Source organism: Aptenodytes forsteri, unplaced genomic scaffold, assembly GCF_000699145.1.
Source record: "Aptenodytes forsteri isolate BGI_AS27 unplaced genomic scaffold, ASM69914v1 Scaffold113, whole genome shotgun sequence".
Taxonomy (NCBI): Eukaryota; Metazoa; Chordata; class Aves; order Sphenisciformes; family Spheniscidae; genus Aptenodytes; species Aptenodytes forsteri.
In genome coordinates, this window is record NW_008795032.1 from 323,738 (window position 1) to 344,397 (window position 20,660).

Genomic DNA, 20,660 nt, shown 5'->3' on the forward strand with positions numbered 1-20,660 from the left:
TGGCTACAGGAAGTTCCCCCGAGTTACGTCTTAGCCCTGTAAAACACAGCACGGACTTGCAGGCTTCTACCTCTGCCAAGATCAACTTAGCCACCTCTGCCATAAATACAAGCTTTGATAAACAAGCAGTTGGGTCATTTAAGGTTTCGTGGTCCTGCCAGCATTGAGCTCGCCTGCAAGCCAGCGAGACCTAGCAGTGCAACAGCCCAGGGGTCGGCACAGTCCCCAGGGCCCAAAGTCAGAGACCCCTTCAAACCACCCACCCAACACTTTAATGGACACAGACACACCAGGTAGGTAGCATTTATTGAGGAAAGTTCAGTACCGGCCCAAGAAAGGGACTGATCTCCCAGTATTAAAATTAACATGACTAATCAAAGATTAGATTTTGTTACCTGCAACCTGCTACGTCACTAGTATCTCATTCATGGCTCACAAACTCAGCAGGAAGGCCTGATATCCCCAAAAAGTTACGATTCGTTTGCAGTGGTGAAACCTTTGAGTGATGCTGTCCCCTTACTTCTCACCTGCGCTTCCCTCCATGCTAGAAGTGAGATGTGCCCCCCAACTGCAGCCCCTCCTTGGGAGCCACATAAAGGCAGGGCTCTCTGCAGTCCCAGTCGGAGACAGGGCAGTTTACCTGCAAACACACTCCAGCCTGCTCTGCAGAGGTCCTTTCTGCCCCACGGGGAGCTGCTGGGGGGGGATTACACAGCAGATATGGTCCCAGCTGGCCTCCAGACTATCTTCTCCAAAAAAGCCCTGGGCTCTAGGCTTTGGGCCCGTGGTTTGCTATTTGCAAAGAGCATTGAGAGAATGACCTGAATGTGCAGACGCTTCCCACAGAGATGGGCTGGCCAGGCTTTGTTCCACAGGCTGTTACAGTCCCTGAGCACCCCTGAGGGAAGGTGCGACTGGAAGGCAGAGTATTCATGTAGGGCTATCCCGCGCCCAGGGATTGCCACGCGGCAAGAGCCGCGGCAAGCACAGCCCCAGGGCAGTGCTGGGGCGGGAAAGTGGAGTGCCAGTATCTCCATCCTTGCTTCGCCCAGGTGGCTGGTGACGCCCTCCCGCAGCGCATCCGCGTGGACAAACCCCACGGCCACGCGGGCGGCTCTGCCCGACACGTGCAGAGAGACCCAGGCTCTTCTGTGCGTGGGGTCTGACGGAGAAGAGCCAACCATGTGAACCATCGTCTCTAACCAAGCAGCAGCGTTTTGATTCAAACTATTCCCTATTGGTTCTCCATTTGTAGTTACCTGTTAATACTCTAACGGTGTATCCCTCGGTGCCATTCACCCTCATTATCATTTGATTTTCTAGCTCTATTACAAAGCAGCGCCTGCATAAGGTGACTGTGTAAACATGCAACAGCCATACATCAGCCTCCTGCGGCCTCATGCTTCGCATCTCAGGCAGGCGGTGTAACAGGGGAGAGGGCCGGGCACAGCGACATCTCAGGGGTTGTGGTCAGTGGGGTCACACTTCAGCATGACTTTTACCCCCTCGCCCCTCTTGGTGGTCTCGAACGCCTCAAGAGCCTTTTCCAGGGGGAAGCGGTGCGTAACCAAGGGCTTGACATTGATCCGCTTGGATGCGAGCAGAGCAATTGCCACGGGCCACCTGCAAGGGAAACGGAGAGCAGGAGATGAGAGCAGTCAACAGTTTGGAGCCCCAAGGAAAGAGCACGGAGGAGCCTGGTTTCATTACAGTAATTTCCTCAGCCCCGGCAACCAAGGGGAGTTTTGCCCACCAACAATCTTCTGGAGGGGGAACCTCATGCATCAGGCATGGGAGATGGGACGAGCCAACTGCTTTGGGCTGTTGAGCACCGAGAAGGCAGGCACTGCTATATACAGTTGGCGGTGCTTCACCCTCAAGAGGCTGAGTAAGTGAAAATCACAGGAAACAACTATACATCTGAAGCATCGAATGAAGAACAAAACTGCTGTGTGCTGCTCTCCTCTTGCTCTGCCTCCTTGCTTGCCGACTTACCACTGTGGAGTTCAAACTCACTGACTCGGTGCAGGGAGAAGAAAGGAAAAGCCTCAGCCAGCTTCCAACCTCTTCTTTGGCGGAGACTCATGCAATTTGGTTGCCTTGCCGCTCCATTTGAACGGGCCAAATTAGAGTGATGGGGGTACAAAGGGATGCAGCAACTAATCTAAATCCCAAACCGCCTACTTAAAGACATTTCTCATTTGAAGAAGGAGCTTGACTACATCTCATAAATCCTTCCTGGAAAACCACCTCTACAGACTAAGCACAGATTCCTGCTCTGCTAGGAAGAAACTACAGCTCTGAACACAGCAGAAACCAGGCTGCAAGTGTGCAATGCTGGGTCTCAAGCCCTGCCCACGGAGAACGAGACCAAAGAGAGAACAGCTGAGCTCTTCCTGCCTTCAGGGTGAGGCCGCCTTTCAGTGCACTAAAAGACCTGCCTGTCCACAAGCCGTGCGGCTCAGTTCTCCATAGAGAGCACACACGCCTTCAAACTGGCTTTAGATATATCTTTAGCTCTAGCAAAATGATGAAAACTAAACATGGCTCTTGCTCATCCAAGCATTCACTGATAGCCAACAAGACTGACATGATTTCCTTCCATGACGAGCAAGGAGAGCAGAGCTGGGCACCACCAGCAAGGCTGAGTATTCACAGCTTGACACAGGATGAGGCACTTGGGATTTTGACCCTTTGCTGAGAATTAAGATTCCCCATATCACCTGCCTCAAAATTAACAAGGTAACGGTTAGGAAGGTGGATGCCAGGAGGCAGCCAGCTTTTCACAAAGCAGTGGGGGGGGTCAGTGCCAGGCCAAGCTGCTGCTTAGAGATCTCCCAGCACAAAGGGTTGAAGCAGCTAAAAGCTGTGTGTTCCTCTCTGCCATGCCATGAGCCAGCTCACTTGTGGACAAGCCAGCCTCCTCCAAAACACCCCCAGCACCTGGCCCTCCCTTTCTACAGGGCATGAGTTGAAGGCACAAATGTTTTTTGGTTTTTTTTTTTTTTCATTTTGGCCTGCTTGCTTACAGCAGAGTAAGGGTTTGTTAGGTCTCTTCCTTTCTTTGCACCAAATGCTGCGTGAAATAGGACAGTGGGACAACCCAGCTGGGCTGCTGTGTTGTGGTCAAGTTTGCAGCGCAGGGCTCTTCCAGGAACCAAGGCAAAAGATGCAAGACTCATCAGTCACACCGTCTGCACTGCAGACTGACATGAGGTTTAACCAACTGTAAGAAAAACCAGCCTTTTCCACATCCTCTCCTTGTGGAAAGCAAGAATTTCTTAAGGACAGACTTGGAGACACATCAGCCCACCCTGCATGAGACTCACGTGTTGCAGTAGCGGAATATCCCCCGGATATCCACCTCCCGCACGGCGGCATTCACGATGGGCACAGTGACCATCTCAGGCCCCAGTCCTACCAGCACCAAGGTCCCACCAGAACAAGTGGCCTGGAGAACAAACACACAAATATGTTGTATTTGCAAAAAACAGCCACCAGAGTCTACACAGAAGCCTGTAAAAAAATAAAGCCACACTTTGTGGCTGTAATAGACTGTCCAGGGCACAGTGGAGAAGCCAGGGGAGAGGCAGGATTCTGTCAGGAGCCCGTAAGCGTGAAACATGCAATAAGCAAGGCTTAAAAAGCAATCTTTCAAAAATCCCTGAAGGATTTTGGTATCTCAGTCTCATTCTGAAAAATGACTGGCACTTAGGAATATGAAAAGTACTTTTGGATTTCAATGGGAGAGATTTAAAACTAAAAGCCTGATGCTCCACTGGAATTTCTCTTTTTGCAGCTTGTCCCATTTGTCTCCTATCCTTTCGTTGTGAAACTCTGCACTACCTTCTCCACATCCTCCCATTAGGCAGTTCATGACAGCAAACATCCCCTCCTTAACTGCTTTCTTCACCTGCTGGAATTAATTTTCTTAATTATTCTCCTTATTTGGACATAACTTCAACTTAATGGAAGATGCTGCCCTACTGGTACCAGCTGCCTGACACTGCTGCGTAGCCATGCTCCGGTTTCGGGGTCTTACTATAGTCTCTTTGGTAAGTGGTAAAGCACCTGAGCATCAAATCACACAACTATCTCCACGCTGTCTGCAAAGACGTTAACTCTTTAATTGCCTCTCTTAGTTTGTTGTCTAACAAGCACCTTCTCTCCCCCACACCAAGCCCACTGAAATTAAACACTATGGGAGCGAAATAACTGTCATTCATTGCTGCGTCCCAGAAAGGGGGAAGCCAATGCCCTCACTGTTCTACCCTGGGGACAAGTGGTACTCACATAAATGCCAGCCTGGATGCAGGCTTGCACTCCTGTACACTCCACGGTTATCTCGGGCATGCAGCCAAGCAGACTTTCCACTTTGGAGGCCACCTCCTGTGGGGTCTCGTTCGTTACCTGAATGGTGAAATCTGCCCCCACCTCCTTGGCTTTTTGCAGGCGAGAGGCAGATAAATCTGGGGAAAGACAAAACAAGTCAAGAACTAGAGCATTAAATGAAGCAGAAGGGGAACAAGAACCTAAGCCTGCAATCTGCTTCCTACCCCCAACTGGTGTCCCAACAGAGCCACCTTCTTTGGTGACCAGCTGTCAACTATCTCAGGAGAGAAGAGAGTATTTGTTACATAGCAGGAGAAGATGGAAAGCTCCAGCCCACTAGTAACTTCTCAAGAATTTATGTAGACCACCTAGACCAAAGCCTTCCCACCCTTGATGTAAGTAGGCCACCATCAAGGAGCCCTGATGGAAGCACACTCGTCTGGGGTCTGAACATGCGTTCACAGGGCAGCACACAACGAGGAGAGGAAAGGGTCTATGTTCCCTCCCTCAAATTCACACAGCCTTTAGCGAGGAGGCAGGAGGAAGACCTGCTCACTTTTCCGGGCCAGCAGAGAAGGACAAGGAATTGGGACAACTTAAAGACTCAGGAGATGCCAAAGGCTTGAGGGTGTGCTTCAAAAAGGTTAAAGTATAAACTCACAGACCATGCAAAGCAATGTCCAAATGATGGAACAGCTGTCACTGCTAGATACAAGGGGTGTCTTCTATGAGAACATCAGTTCACAGATCTCCCAATTTCTCTTTGGTACCGCAGGAACATCCAGAATGTGCCAAAACAAACTAGAACACCAAGGTTAACTCCAAAGGGCATCAATGCAGGAACTGCAGCAGGAACAGCCGTGGCCAAGCACTGGCGTGCTGCTGTGCCTGCCCTGGGCTACTGCATGTTGCCGTCCCGACATTCACCGCAGAGCAGAGGAGCCTCAGTGCAGGCAAAGGCAAAAGGCACCAGGAGGGCAGGACAGACAGGGCAGCGCTGACCTACACTCGCCCTGTTTGAGCAGTGCTGTTGTGCCTTACCAAAGCTGCCACTGTCTAACCCTGCCCAGTGCCTCTCTGGCCATGATTCTTTCAAGAAGCAGCTTCGCTGTTTCACACGGGACCTTAACCCACTAGTGAAAAAGGACTGTAAAAAACTACGTTATACACACACTCTGCAAGTTAACCTAGGGAGGAGCCTACAATGAGGCAAAAAACCACCACTCACTTTTGCATTTTCCTTCCCTGGCTCTCAAGAATATTTGCTATTGCTCACACCCTCAAGGATATCCCTCAAAAGGCACTAGGCAGAGGCAAGGTTGCTCTGACCTTGCACCCTGATGGCTCAGAAATCACCTGCTATGGACAGCACAGCACCGAGAAGCCTTTCTGACAGGCGATGTCGGGCTCAGAGGATCGTTAACGTGGCCATTTCACTTCTAACAGTACTGGATGAGAGCAGATCACGGGCTCTCTGAGGGCTTCCTCAATGAACCATCGGCAGATGCTTTCAGCCGAGCGAACTGCAGAATGCATTAGCTGGCAACATCAGGTGCGTCCCTGCTGTTACAGACCTCTCCCATCCTTTTACCCTCCTTGTAACAACACTGGAGGCTGCTGAGCATCTCTCAAGGCAGTTTCCACCACAGATGAATCAGCAGGCAAGCCCGTAAGAAAAAGGGAGTGGATCTGTAATATGGTGGACCTTGGATACCTCATTAACAAAGAGCAACAAAGCTGGTGGATAAATGTCTGTGAGGGCATGGCTGTACTCCGATACCTCTTGACAGCGCTATAAATATCTTTTGAAGATCCATAAAACGGTTTGTACCATGGAGTGAGCTGCCCTGGCAGGCAGCCACACTGTTTGTCTCTTCTCTTCCACGTCCCCTGGAAGTAAGCCACCCACCCCTCCCCAGGCACCACTGGTGGACCAGAACACCTCTGGAGACGAGGAGGTGGACAGCAGAAAAGAAAAGTGGCATTTCCCAGGCAGAAACAGCCTCTTCGCCTTGCAATGAAGCAGTGGTCTACAGGGGCCTGTGTGTTGGCACTGGAAAAGACATCCGGATCGAAGGAGGATGTAACAGGCAAGATTTCCTAGACCTAAGGTTGAGGGGTGGGCAATGTCTCCTGCCAGAGGTCCTAGGCTTGTAGACTCAGAAAATCATGCCTTTGCCAGGGGCACACTCCTCTCCAGGACACACAGCATACTCACCACAAAGAAGAAAATACTGCTCTCACCAGGACGCAGTCTTCAGAGAAGTCAAAGATGGGGGTAGGGGGGAAATATTAAGGGAAAAGAGAAGGAGGATGAGGCCACCGCTCTGACATGAGCCGCTCTGACTCAGCCCCAGCGCTGGGAGGAAGCCAGGCCAGAGTATCTGCCCTGCCCATCACACAGCAAATGTGATGTTACTTACTGCCAGGGCAGGCGATGGACATGCCCCCACCAGCAGCAGGAGGGCTTGGGGTGGCGGGTGCGGGCACACCCACCGAGATGAGCACACAGGAGATCTGTGGAGGGAGTTTCAAGAAGCGAGAACAAAGAGTAATAAAATGCAGACGAAGGAGGAAAAGCCAAGGCTGAAAAGTAAGGGCAGCATCACCCTGGAAGCCTCGATTGTGGGCTCTCGTTCCTGTGGCTGCAGGAGGCATGAGTCACATCTGTCCCTCCCAAGCTCTGAGCGTTGGGCCTCGGGCCACGTGTATGGTCATGCTTGACCCTCTGCTAGCACACCTGCACTTGGAGACCTCCCAAGCAGCAAGAGTTGCTATTTTTGAGGCACCTGAAGAGCTAAGAAGCACTTCTGCCTGGCATGGCTGGTGTCTCCCAAATCTCAGTGTACAGCAAGGAGGCCACGGGGGCTCAACAGTGCTCCCAGCAATGGACCGAACTCCCCATGAAGTGCCCTGCTCAAAACACCAGTGTGCAGCAGATACAGCTGGATTCAGCTGGTTGTAGTATCTGCCCACTCACTAATATATTTTATACTGTCTCTTTGGCAGAAATACATCCAGAGGCAGTGTCATGGAGCCACAGGAGAGACAGGAGCCACAGGAGAGACAGGCTGTCCTGCCAGCCAATGCATTTCAAAGTTGCCACAAAAGTTGCTCTCAGGCAGCAAAAACCCACATCTCTCCTATAGTTGGCCTCTGGTTTGCTGACCTGCTCGGGAAGGAAGTCCTCACGTTGGAGAGGCATACAGGCAGGACACAGCAGCAATACCGTCAGACCCGTCAGGCACACCTGGCCTAAGTGAATCACCGCTAAGCACTTACTGAAGCTGACAGATCTGCAGGTTATCAAATGAGAAGGTTACCATATTGTTTAGAGCTCCAGACACTTGTGAGTCTTGAGAAGGACCAAGTCATTCAGATTTTAATCCTTACTGTGGCTGAAGCCCACACAACTCTTGGGAAACTGGCCAATTATACAATTAAAGGCTTGCATCTTGCCTCTAGTCAGAAATTTGTTTTCACTTCTCTGCTGCTGGAGTTAATTAAAGTTTTGGCTGCCAGACTAAGAGTAGCCCATTCTTGTATCTCTGCTCCCACGGAAGTTATCGAATTACATTTAAGCTTCTCGTGATGGTTTATGAGCCAACTTAATAGGCAAATATTCTTGAAGCTCTGACACTTCCTATGTTGATCTTCTTTCAAAAAGGAGTTGAACTCTGTCCAGTTATTCATCTTCCCTGACCTTGACTTCCAGGGTTTCTGGAGGCACCAGCACCCAGGACTTCAGATTTAGACAGCACAAGGGGAAGTTTCCCTCAAGTAGGAATTACTAAGTGTACCTTTAGTGACAGAGTAAGGCAAGACAGCCCAACATGGCCATATGGATACCCAAACTGTCACTTCACTTGCTGGGGAATAAGGTTGCTCTTTTACATGCCTCTAAGGAGAAAAGGAGCTTTTCAGAGCAACAGCAATGTCCGCAGCAAGGCAGAAGGACAGGAGAAGGTTGCCCATAAACATGAATCACACCCACTCAGGAGCGGAGAAAGCCATAGACCTTAGGGAAGATTAGATGAGGACCCATGAAACAAACTCCCTGCTTTCCTGGAGATGGCTGAACACCTGGGAAGCAGTGAATGAATTCCTTGGTTTGCTTTGCTTGTGTGCGCGGCTTTTCCTTTACCTATTAAACTGTCTTTATCTCAACCCACAAGTTTTCTCACTTTTACCCTTCTGATTCTCTCCCCCTTCCCACCGGGGCAGGAGTGAGTGAGCGGCCGTGTGGGGCTTAGTTGCCAGGTGGGGTTAAACCACAACACAAACACAAACATTTAAAGCCTTAAGCGTTGCACAGACAAAGCTTTCACAAACACATCATAAAACCTCTAGGCAATGAATTCAAAGAATCTGGTAGCAAAGTACAAGAGGGCCTTTGTGGACAGACAGTCACCTCACAGGTGTTGGCTCCTAAAGCTGACGCAAAAAGCAGTTCCTTGAGAAGGGCAGCAAAATCCCCTGTGGCAACAAGCCAAACTAAACCCATTCCTCAGCTCATGTCATGTACAAATATTTGACTAGGGACAGCACCTCCATGGGTGTCTCTGAGCATCTCAGCCAAACACCTCTCAGGTGGGAGATGTCTACAAGTCAGGAACATTACCTAGGCCAAGGTGTAAAGATAAGAAGGGGTTAATTCCATGTAGCTGAGCTTGCTAACCCTACAAACCAGGTACCAAGAACTTCCTATAGCCACCTGGAGCCCTATGGCACATGCTATACAGACCTGCTTGCCAAAGGTCCCCAAGAGCAGTCCACCGGCAGAGGCAACAGCAGCTCCCAGTGTTACAGGGAATACATCCAGGCAGGACCAGGGATGGGGCGGCAGGCTGAACCAGCTGCCTCAGCCCCACCAACCCCTGCCAGCTCACCAAGCCCTTCCCCACCCAAGGACCGGGTCACCTACCAGCCCCTGCACCAGCTCAGCTCGGCAGCAAGGTTCCTCATACGTGATTCAAGAGGCAGAGTTGCTTTTCCGGCTATAGCAACCATCATCCTCAAATGACAACGCTTCACAAGATCTAAGGCCTGGACTGATCAGGTCCACCAAGCACACACCTGCAGGGTGGGGCCAGCAGAGCAAAAAGTGCCCTGGGCTCGGCAGCAAGAGGATTTAGGAAGGAGGAGGCAATAATCTGCCTTAGGTTTTGACATGAGCTGCTACTGAAGAACGCTTCTGCAAAGGCAAGAGGGTGAGACCTGAATTTTGTCTCTCAACCCAAAGATGGAAACACAGTAATAGAGAGGTCAAAAATACACCTGGCCTGAAGTGTGGGAGGTGGAGTAACAGCCTTCTGAAGGGTTCACGTTGGGTCTTTGGCACAAAAAAGCTGCAGCAACCTGCGCTCATCTAGTCGTACCTGTAACCACTCCTCCCAGCCACCACTGCTCCGAAGGATCAAAGAGTAGTGGAAACACCACTTCCAGGCCCTGTCCAAACCCCAGGTGGAAACTGCAACCAGAGAACCTCCTGAGGTTACTCTAGCTCTCAGTTCTTCTGGGCAAGCTACACCGAGAAGAGCCTGACCTTTGAGGAGAGGTGGAGGGAGCTGGGCTGGGTTAGCAGGGCAAAGAGAAGGCGGGATCGAACGGCTGTCTGGAACAATCAGAAGGGCAGCTGCAAAGACGATGGAGACCCATTTCAGTTGTTGCAGACAATACAAGGGGAAATACCCACAAATAACAGTTTGTGAGTGGACCCCAAAAAAAGCTTCTTCATTAGGAGGTGGTGCAATGCTGGAGGAGGTACCCAGAAAGGTGTGATCTCCATCCTCAGCGGTTTTCCAGGCGCAGCTAGACAAAAACATGGCCGCAAGCAGCAGTGGACTAGAAACCTCCAGGACACAGTTATGCAAGGAAGGCCCATTTCTGAAATGCAGGGACCCTGAAAAGGTCATTTCAGTCACTGCGGATAATCAGTGGAAAATGAACCCCCCAGCAGGACAGCAGAAAGAAGGGCAGCAAAAGACAACTAGAGAGGGACAATGTGGCTGGACACAGAAAGGACTGTGAAAACATGTGTCCAGGTCATCACCTAGCACTACAACAAGAAGGAAAAAAAACCTGCTCAGAGCAAACCTTCAAGAATAGCTTCAAACAGGATATACAATATGCTGTGTTGCCTGGTCTGTATGCCTAGGTGAAGACTAGAAGCAGATATAATCAAGGTCTATAAGCACTACAGGGAAGATGAAACCTGATCCTTGAGGCTTGATCTATGAGCCAAAAGCAAAACACAAAGCTGAGGTCAGAAGAGCTCAAAATGGAAAAAAAAAAAAGAAAAGTCGATGATCAGAGGCACCAGGAGCTAGCGGAGCTTCTGTAACTCGGAGCTTCGTCATACAGACGCATTGCGTCTTCCCAAAAGACCTGCTCAAAGTCTGAAAAAGGTCTCTAGGCTTGATCCAAGGACCACTCATTAGCCTCTGGTTTATTCTCCTTGAAGCACTGTAGCTACTCCACCTACACAACTTGCCTGTGCTAGGAAGCAGAAGTTACTACCCTGGTCCGCTGACCTAGCAGAGAAGCACCAGTTGCAGCCTGCACCTTCTTACAGATCCCAATCAGTGCAAAGATCAGTCTTGTCCTGGGGAATGAGGCGTTTATTAGGAATCCCTCCAGACAAGCACGCTACTACTCCATTCATGAACAGACTTTCCATTGTGCTTGGGCTGCCTTCCCCAGCAGTTACCTTGAAGGAATAACGTGGAACTAGTCAAAATGTTGTGGGAAACAGGCACACTTTTAAGGGTTAAAAGGACTTACCTGTAATTACCACAGCCGCTGCACCCATCATCTTAGCAACAAGCACATTAACAAGGCCAATTGGTCCTGGGTACCAAGGGGAGAAAGAGAACATGTACAACTGCCAGACAGTATCAGCCACAGGCTCTGAACAGGCCCAGAGCTCAGCATGTTCCTAGACTAAAGGAGGCTCCAACTATGTTTCCAGGTGGGCAGCTCTGGGATCACAGCATCACCACGATCCCAGGGCAGCGAGACCAGCTGCTGAGAGACCAGCTACTGCTACACAAGGGACTCCGCAAGGAAAACACCACCCGCTCCTCTGCTCCCTCGAGCTGGTAGGCTCAGCACGCCCAGACACTGCACTTCGCGTTTGAGCTGCTCAAAATGCAGCACTGTAGTGCAGCATGGGCAAGGACAGCCCCAAGGTCCCCCTTGGCATCCCTGTAACTATGCCATGACCCATGCTTACAGCAGACCCTAGAAGCACAGCTTGCACCCTGCCCATCCCCCTCCATGCCACGGCAGGCAGAGAACCCAAGGACTGAACATGTTCACCATACCAGAGCCGGACACAAAGACTTTGCTTCCCAGAGTAACTCCCGCCCTTTTGCAGGCATGGATTCCCACCGAAAGGGGCTCGATAAGGGCTCCTTCTTCAAAGGTGACATTATCTGGAAGCCTGCAAGAACCAGACACAAGCAACAGTCACCAAATTGGTTTATGAGGGTGATGAGGAAAGCCATGACACTCGAAGACCAAACATGGGTCTAAATCACTGTGGCAAAATACACTCTCACCCTTGGTCTGAGAGATGCAGGGCTGGAAGACATTTCAAGAGGTTATATCGCCTCCTTCCCTCCTCTGAAGCAGCATCAAGTACACCTAAACCATTTACCAGTGAGGTTTGCCTAAGCACCAAACACAGGGATCCACAAACTTCCCCACACCATCTCTCCAGTACTTGGTGAGTCAACCCCAAAACTCCTTTGCCGCTCATTCCCTTTGGAATAAACCCCACAGTTGCGTATGCGCCATCTCGAAGGCTGCCCTGAGGCTGGGACCCATCAGTGAGCTCCTAGACCCCTCATCTGGGTTGAATCATTCAGCTCCATGCTTTTAGAAAACGTCTTGCTGCCAATGGTGATGCCACATAAAGCAAAAGCAGCCAGATCCAGGTCTCCCCATCATGCCCTGGATGTCCTCCGCTGATGCACCAAGCGATTCAACCAGTGGACTGGTCCCAGCAGGCACCCTCCTAGCAGCCAGGGAAAATGTGTACAATGGGTATCAAACACCTTTTGGACAGAAACAGCACCGTAAAGCAGCTAGCGTAAGGGATGGAAAAAAGCAGAGGGGGGCAAAACCCTTCTGAACTGCTGACAGAAATAAATCTCAGCCCCACAATGCAGCCCTCCAGAAAGCCACCAGCGTGGGCTCTCACACAGCGGGTGCCGGGAGCTGCGTCTGCGAGGAAAGTCTTTCTGACAACCCTGGGAAGCTTGAGGTCAGATCTCAGCCAGGCCAGCACGACGACAAAGTGACAGAAATGACAGATGTGGGAAGGCAGCTGTAAGATGTCTATATGTCCCTTATCTCCAGGAGGCACTGAAGGGCTGACTCCAACAGTTCGGTTGCCTGAGAGTTCAGCATCACATTTGCTCCTACTGCATCTGGGTACTGCCCCGTCAACAGGGAGGGCAGCTTTGCGGCACGATCCCACCTCCATCAAATTACTCGGAGTACCCAACACAGAGTCTGCCCGCCTGCAGAAGGACAGACAACACCTGCCCAATTACGCGAGAACCCACTGAGCTCAGCCATCGTCTTTTCTTAGCAAATCTGTGCTGGCAGAGTGACTTCATCCCAGGGAATCTGCTCTGCATCAGACAGCCATGGCATTGCTGATTTGAACCCGGGAGCACCAGATCCAGCCTTTGCATTTCACAGCTTAAGGAAAAAAAAATTTCGCCAAAGTAATATTTACTCAAATTGGAGAAAAAAGCAGATCTCTCCCTGGAGGAAGACAACTACAAACCAGTTGCTTCCTCCCAAGCAAAAACTTGTGATGTTGTCAGAAAATGTTATTTTAACACCACACAGAAAATCAGTGACAGCGGCTCTGGACAATGAGTAGTCCCATCCAGACCAGCATCTCATCCTGACAGCAGCTGCTTGGGATCGGCTTTGAAAGGAGCTTCCTGCCTGAGGACTCTCACGAGAAGAGCATTCAAGTGGCTCCTCCTGACCGATTTGATCCTGAGCGCTTCCTCTGCAGACACCAAAGGTCAATCCTGAGGACGTTCCTGCTCATGGAAGTACCAGCTCCACACAGACTGAGAAAGAACAATCTCCACAGGTAGACCTGTGGAGGGGGCCGCTACCTTAGACTATTTTTAACAGTCTCAGGGGGCCGCTACCTTAGACTATTTTTAACTCCTTGTGTAAATGCACTTATGTGGGTATAACGCTGCAGAGGTTTATTTGGGTTTCTAGCGTATTTGCCAGAGTACTTAAGCACAGACTTGCTTTTAAGCAAATGTGTCAGTCCTGCCACAACTGAGAACATACCCAAGTTTGCTGAACTGGATATGAAAACAGATGTGTAATGCTGGCAGCTTAGTGGGGCCACTCAGCACCACACAAAAAAGCAGCTTAGCAGGGACACAGCTTTCTGTTCCTGTTCTGCTCTAAGTAGGATGACTTTGTTTCAAATGACAGAGCGAGGTGTCAGCAGTCAATGTGGTGCTTCCTGAAAAGCAGCAGTAAAGCTAGCTCAGCTCCAAGAATCAGACAAAGACCTTCAGGCACCGTCCTAAGAAGGCAAGGATATAAAAAGACAGCAGAAAAGAAACCAAGAGCAGGGAGCAAATGGGAAAAGGAAAATAATTAAAGGGTAAAGCAGTAGTGACATCCCAGGAAACATGCAAGAGATGTTTATGTCTGGCACCAGAAGGTATAAACTACACCTGCCTGACAAACCCTTTGTAAAGTGGCTGCCATCCAAGCCTTATACATGTTATTTATGGATCAGAAAGCAACAAAACCTGTTGTGTTCAAGTATCTTTACTTGCTCACTGCAATACTCAAAAGGGCCAAGAGGCAATTGCTTCAGCTAATCCCCCCCAGCGAGTATATATTTCTCCGCAGAGGGAGCACCGACTAACTTGTAGCAGTAGCTGGCACTGTGCTTGTAGTAGCGGCACAAGTTCCCATCATCAGGAGGCGTCGCGCAGAAGAAGATGGTTGGAGACAGGTTATAGCGGCCAGTTTTGCAGAACTCATCCATTTCTCTTGGGACGCCGGGCTCAATGGCCACTCGATCACCTGCCGGGGTGAAAGCAGACTGAAAGCCCCATTTCGGGAAGAAGGTGGGCACATAGGTATGAGTAGCACCGAACAACCATGGAAGACAGCATCAAACCCTGGCACAAGGGTTCCATGTATGAGGGACATCTGCTAACTGAGAAAGATCACGCTGCACGTACCAGGCAAGTTCCTAACACTTCCTTCACGGCAGCTTCATCACCAAGATCTTCACAGTTACTCGAAAAGAGCCGGTGTTTCAGAGGCACAGACACAGAGCAGATGGAAGCTCAGTCACATACAAACCTCTCTCCAGCTGCCTTGCACTCAACCTTAGCAGATGAAAAGGCAGCCCTCACCTCAGGCAATCACACAGTGATCAGATTTTTTTCAGAATCTGTAGTAACTGGAAGAGGAAATAATTAGGACAAAGCAGGTGAGCTCTGCTGGCCACCACACTGCCAGCTGGAAAGGGCTGTTCCTTGGGAAGGGAGCTCATGGTGCAGAAGCACACCCAGGAGTGAGGCAGGACTTATCGGGGAACATAACCCAGACTGCTGGAAGGATATATGCTGCAGGACAAAGAGTAATTATGTAATTGCAATCACGAGGCAGGATGGACTAAAGCAAACAACTGTGTGACCACAGTACAACTTGCAAGTACACAAGGGATGCAAGACAGCCCTTTTTATTTGGCAGAGGAAGCCAGACAAAGCCAAATCTCTCAGCAAAGCACTCCACCAACAGGCTTTCAGTCAGACACAGTGACAAGCAGGAGGATGGATCAAAGTAAAGAGCCATCTAGCCCACTACACCACCTAGCTATTGCCAACGGGGGATGTCGGGGGGTGAGAGGAGCCAAACAAGCACATACTGAATGTTCTCCCAGCCTCCCATTATATTCAGCTGTGGGGCCTCCAAGCTGCATGTGGTTTCTTTGTATTTAGTAACCCTCAACAATTTCTCCTCCACCTTCCACCATGTAAACTTTTAGCATCCACGTCATCCTTTGCCAAGGAGACCTGCAGGTCTGCTACATCTTAGGTGAATGCTGCACCTGGCTCCCACTGTCCCCTGCTCTTGTACGGGAGGAACCAGAGAACAGGCAACCTTTATGTGCCCTCTCCCTGCCCTCCGTGAGCCCTCAGACCTGTGTCACGTGTCCTTGAGTTGTGTCTCCAGCTCCTAGCTCAAGCTCCTAACTTAGTCATTCGTCACAGAGACGCTGCTCCACATCTCATCATCTCCTTCTCCTCCTCTGAAACTTTTTAACTTCTTTTATATCCCTTTGGAAAGAAGGAGGCCAGAACTGCATGCAGAGCTCCAGATGTGCAATGACATCCTCTGATTGAGTCTCTGTCCCTTTCTTAACACTGATTTGCATTTTTCACCATTACTGAGCCAACATTCCCATGCACTGCGTCAGAGCCAAAGATCTCACTCTTCAGCAGTGATGGTCAGCCCATCATTTTAGATATGAAGCTGGTTTTGTTTCTTCTGTCGTGGACACCACTTTATGTTTATCTGCATTGAATTTCACCTGCATCTTATTGCCCAGGCACCCTTAAGGTCTCTCTGTAACTCTTGCTAGCTCTCCCGTGTCCTCTCCACCCTGCCTAAGTTGCTATCATCATCAAACTTTGCAAAATTCACTGCTCAGCCCATTTTCTAGGACGTTCATAAGCACAGCAAACTGTAGAGGTCACACCACGGGGCCTGGTACAGTTGCTCCAGTGACCTCTCTCCATTGCAGGAGGCCATTTGCTCCTCCAAGAACACACACAGCGAAGAAACATTAACAGCAGGTTTTGGCAAGAGCAACGCACATGGTTTCTGAAGCTTTATCTAGCTTCTTCGGAAGGCACCTTGTACCAGCATACACTCTGCACTGCACTAAAATAAAGTCAGACCAGCTCAAGATATCTCAGGATAAAGTGCACCTAAGAAATACCATAAACTACACTGGCCAAGCTGGGTGATTAATAGCAGCACAGTGACACTCTTTGAAAGAGAAGGTCACACTGTGCAATTCACAGCTCAGAAAATCAGATAAATTTACCTAACAAAAAAGCACAGCCTGTTACCAACACATTCTCAGGAACTGGTTAGCAGGAAAACAAATAAAAAGACAGTTTTGATGCCAGTTACCTGGTTTCAGATGAGTCACTCCTGATCCCACTTTGATGACGGTCCCGGAAGCTTCGTGCCCCAAAACCATAGGGTCCTTCACGACAAAATCCCCGATTCGACCGTGCTGCCAGTAGTGAACGTCAGACCCGCAGATCCCAACAGAATGCATCTGCAGGAGGACCTCTGCCAGAAAAGAAAGAAAAACTTACCTTCCCGGGCACTGGGAGAGCGACACGTGTGCTGTCACTGTGCCCCACAACAAAGGCCAAGCCGTCACTGAAACATCCAAATTTACTAGCATTAAATAAATGTACCAGAACTGCACGTGCACACATTAGGATGGATGGCATATTCATGAGACACCTGCTGAAATACAAAACTATACAAGGATTACAAATCAGGAAAGCTTAAAATACGGTAAGACCCCTATCAACAAAAGCTAATACAATCTAAGAGGGGCGTGACTATTACTGGAGCAAGAATAAAAGAGCAAGTCCATTTAATTTTTCCTTCTCCCTAAGCTACGATTTCAGCCCTGGAGAGTTAGTGAATCAAATTTCTATCAGCCCATACGCCTAGCCTATTAATATTTAGTCCTGCAATAAGATCATCTGACATGTCCCAAGAGCTGTTTAATGTGAAATACATGAACTGATGAAACAGGAAGCAAAAAAAGCCAGATAAAGGGGTGTATCTGTGACTGCTCCAGCTCTTCTTTTTAAGTGGAAATGCAGCATTATCTGTTTCAGCCACACATTCTTTTTTGGATTACTTTATACTTTCTCAGAAATATTTTAGAATGAGAAAAGAAAGAGGTTAGTAAAGAAAGCAGACAGAAGCAGTCATCTCTAGACCTACCATTGGGACCTGGTTCCGGGATTGGGCGGTTTTCCTATGGACAAAAAGAAAAAAAAAAAGCATTCAGCTGCTTGTGCATAGCCATGGGAATGGCTCGTGGAGAGTCAGTCCAGCTTAGCTCAGGTAAATCCATAAGCAGGTAAGGTTTTTGGTTCCATCTGCTCACTATGACATTGCTGCGCAGCGAGGAGGGATATAAATGTGCAGTCCACGCTTCCTCCCTAAGCTCACCTCATTTTGCTTGCACAGTGGAGTAACGTGGGCATCTGTTGCGAGTGAGCACACGGCCAGCTTGTAAATCCACTCTTCAAGTTATTTTGCAGCAATTTCCCCTTCCCCACCCAGACAAGAGCCACATACTAAACTTTCCTGCCCTGGAACAGCCTCAAGTTTCAGCTGAATCCTTTATCCCACTGGCTGACAAAAAAATTGCCTTCTGTAACCAGGAAGATTCTGAACCACCTATTTCTGTAAAGCGTTACTATTGCAGCGTTTATATTATTATTATAAATAATAGGAAATATTTTTACTACATAATAACTCAATGTATAAATCAATTGTGAACATTTATGTAAATCACATTTAAAGTCACATCTTCTTGCAATTGGCATGACACCTCTTTATGGGATGAATGATAAAGCCAGAATTATAAAAGTAGTCACTTCCACCGAAAAGGTCTGCAGGCCTTTTGCCTTCACTGAACTCCCTCAGCTGCCTCAAAAGACAAAGGAATAATTTTGTTGGGTTTTACAACATCAAGACAGTAGCACCCACCTCTAGGATCATGTCTCTAAGAAAAGCCCCACCAAAGTAGTGCTAACAATGAACTCTTCATAATCCATCTGCTGCTCAAATTTTCATGCATTTTAAACCCCTATATCCACAGCCCAAAATTGGGCACAAGACCTTTGAGCAGACCTCCTATTCACATAGTTCCTCTTCAAAAATTTGGTGCATATACCTTAGTGAGCCCGCGGTCGGTTACTTCTCCTTGCAAGAGCATCTTCGGTTAGCAAGAAAATTGATCTCTGGATTTGAGAGATGAGCAATCGCTCATCTAATAATTCCTCCATGTATTAGCTTCACCAGCTAATACATCTTCCACGTATTAGCTTCACCAGTTAGAAGCTGCTACACAACGACGAACGTGAGATTTTCTGCTGCCCTACTGCAGAGAAAGCGGGGTATCCCTTCCTGCTTTTGAGGAGCACTGTTTTGCGTTTTAACTAATTAAATACATTCTCAATCCCAGCATATTCCTCAACTCGTACTATATAACGCTTCACCAATCTACACATCACAAAAAGAGAAATTCTGGAAACACATTCTCAAAGCGCCGCTCTGTTAAAACACCTGCTGAATAATCAGTGCTGTAAGTGGGCAGGATGGCCCAAATTCTGTTGACTGGAGTGCAGATGAGTACAACTCAACCTACTGAAATTTTCAATGTTCAGAACTGTATCTGCATTTTTTTCTATGTGGGGGCGCTTGTTTTGTCCCACTAAGGACGCAGCCCAGAGCATTATTTTTAAAAGAAGTTGATCTAGATGTAACCTGTTATATAGAAAATGTCCAATAAGCATGCAGTCTGGTAACACATCAGAGGTACAGACCACCTCAGCTACCTCAAAGGGACTGAACAGAACAGTCCATAGTGAGAGATAAAGCAAGCCAACTTCTAGCTGAAAATGTGTATGTGGCATTCCTCAGCCCAGAAAAAAACACTTTTTTTTTCCAATAACAGCTGTGCCAAAAAACAGACATCTTGGTGGAAAGTTAATCCTCCAGCTTGATTTGTAGAAAACAGGGAGTGACCAAACTGGCAGACCCCGAAGTATTTCAGGACGCGTGTTCTGCTCACTGTCCATTGTTCACTGAGAAGTTCAGAGACAGCAACTGGTGTAACTGAGGATGCGAAGGAAATGCAGCGAATGTTTTCTGTGAAAGGAGACATATAAAGAGAGGATATGGCACATGCATAAAAAAACAATAAATCCTCAAGTGGCAGCAAATGTGAGCCTGTGGCAACCACCTAAGATCAAGAGAAGAGGCAACAAAAATGAAGCCAGCGCATTTTTGCATAACGCAGGTCAGCTACTGAAGTCACGGTGACTCTCCCCACCGGGAAACACATCCACAAGAATCAAGAAGCGTGGGGGAATTACGGGGAAGATGATCTCACCTAACTGTAGGTATCAATAACGCAGACAAGTTCAGAGTTCACTGCCTAGACTCCTTACATGATCGGTGGGGCAACGCAATGAGTACCATTCGCAGCGTGGCAAAGAAACTTTAGAGAAGCCCAGGAGGAACACAACCCGAGGGGCTGCCAGTAAGACCAGGGGAGCACTGACGACCACCTCCGATGTCTCCAGCAGTACAAATATCCCAAAGAAAACTCAGGCATCTGGGTGTAAGCCAGTTTAGAGACCAGCAACATAGACAGGATGGAGCCAGCATCCACCCTCACAAGTCTCATACACCTTTCTAAATCACAGGGGTTTGGAAATGTGTTCCTGAACTGAAGGGACCATCTCAATTCTCACTCACCGTGGCTATGCCTTTTATTTCTAGTAGAAGTCGGGCCGCACGTGCTTCTAATGAAATTGCAGTTACAGCAAAGGTGGCTGGGAACCACACAGGAATTACCCACAGGAACACCACTTAGCCTTTGGCACGTGTCACTTGAGCTGTGCAGGAATGGTAAAAAATGAACTGCTTCCCTGATAATCATCCCCCAAACGAGCTGCTGCAGGTATCCAAAGTCTAAGTGTTCATAAGAGCCCTCCTGCCAGAACTGTTTGTACAGAAAACTGCCTGTCAATGTTTGTCCATGTAAACCTTCCTTCCCCAATTCGGCACTCGGCAAACACAAACCTCCAGCAGCACCTCAATGATTCAGCACCCAGGAACATCCAAGCATTTGCAGTCAGAGAAGCAGGATCAGTCTGAAGCACCAACTGAAAATAAAGGCCCCCCTCGCCACGAGGGTAGTCCAGCACAAGCGCAGGTGTGACCCCTGAGGCTGCTCCCTTTGAACCCTCCTTCCTGCTTCTCACTTGGGCTCTCACCAGCCCGAAGAAGCAACACGTCACCCTCCATTTCTACTTTCTGGAAACGCCTTGTTCGCGGGACTGTCTACCAAACAGCACCCGCTCCCCGTCCCCCTGCTCCCCATCCCCTCCTTCCCACCACGCGACCCAAAGAGGGGCTCGGGTGACCCTTACCCACGGGGCAGCCCTGAGCTTTGGGCTCCCCGCTCGCCCCACGGG

General features: G+C 49.1%; 1 protein-coding gene across 1 annotated transcript in view; it reads right to left on the reverse strand.

Moving 5' to 3' along the window:
• Positions 1 to 287: 287 nt before the first annotated feature.
• The window catches only part of SORD (sorbitol dehydrogenase), a 42,500-nt gene continuing 22,127 nt past the window's right edge, over positions 288 to 20,660 (reverse strand). Inside the window, exons 2-9 of the mRNA XM_009276334.1 lie at positions 17,389 to 17,422; positions 16,549 to 16,713; positions 14,262 to 14,421; positions 11,658 to 11,776; positions 11,116 to 11,181; positions 4,294 to 4,469; positions 3,330 to 3,451; positions 288 to 1,623 (exon numbers count right to left, since the gene is read on the reverse strand). Of these exons, the coding sequence (XP_009274609.1) occupies positions 1,458 to 1,623; positions 3,330 to 3,451; positions 4,294 to 4,469; positions 11,116 to 11,181; positions 11,658 to 11,776; positions 14,262 to 14,421; positions 16,549 to 16,713; positions 17,389 to 17,422 (1,008 nt within the window). The 3' untranslated portion in view covers positions 288 to 1,457. The remainder of the gene's footprint in view (positions 1,624 to 3,329; positions 3,452 to 4,293; positions 4,470 to 11,115; positions 11,182 to 11,657; positions 11,777 to 14,261; positions 14,422 to 16,548; positions 16,714 to 17,388; positions 17,423 to 20,660) is intronic.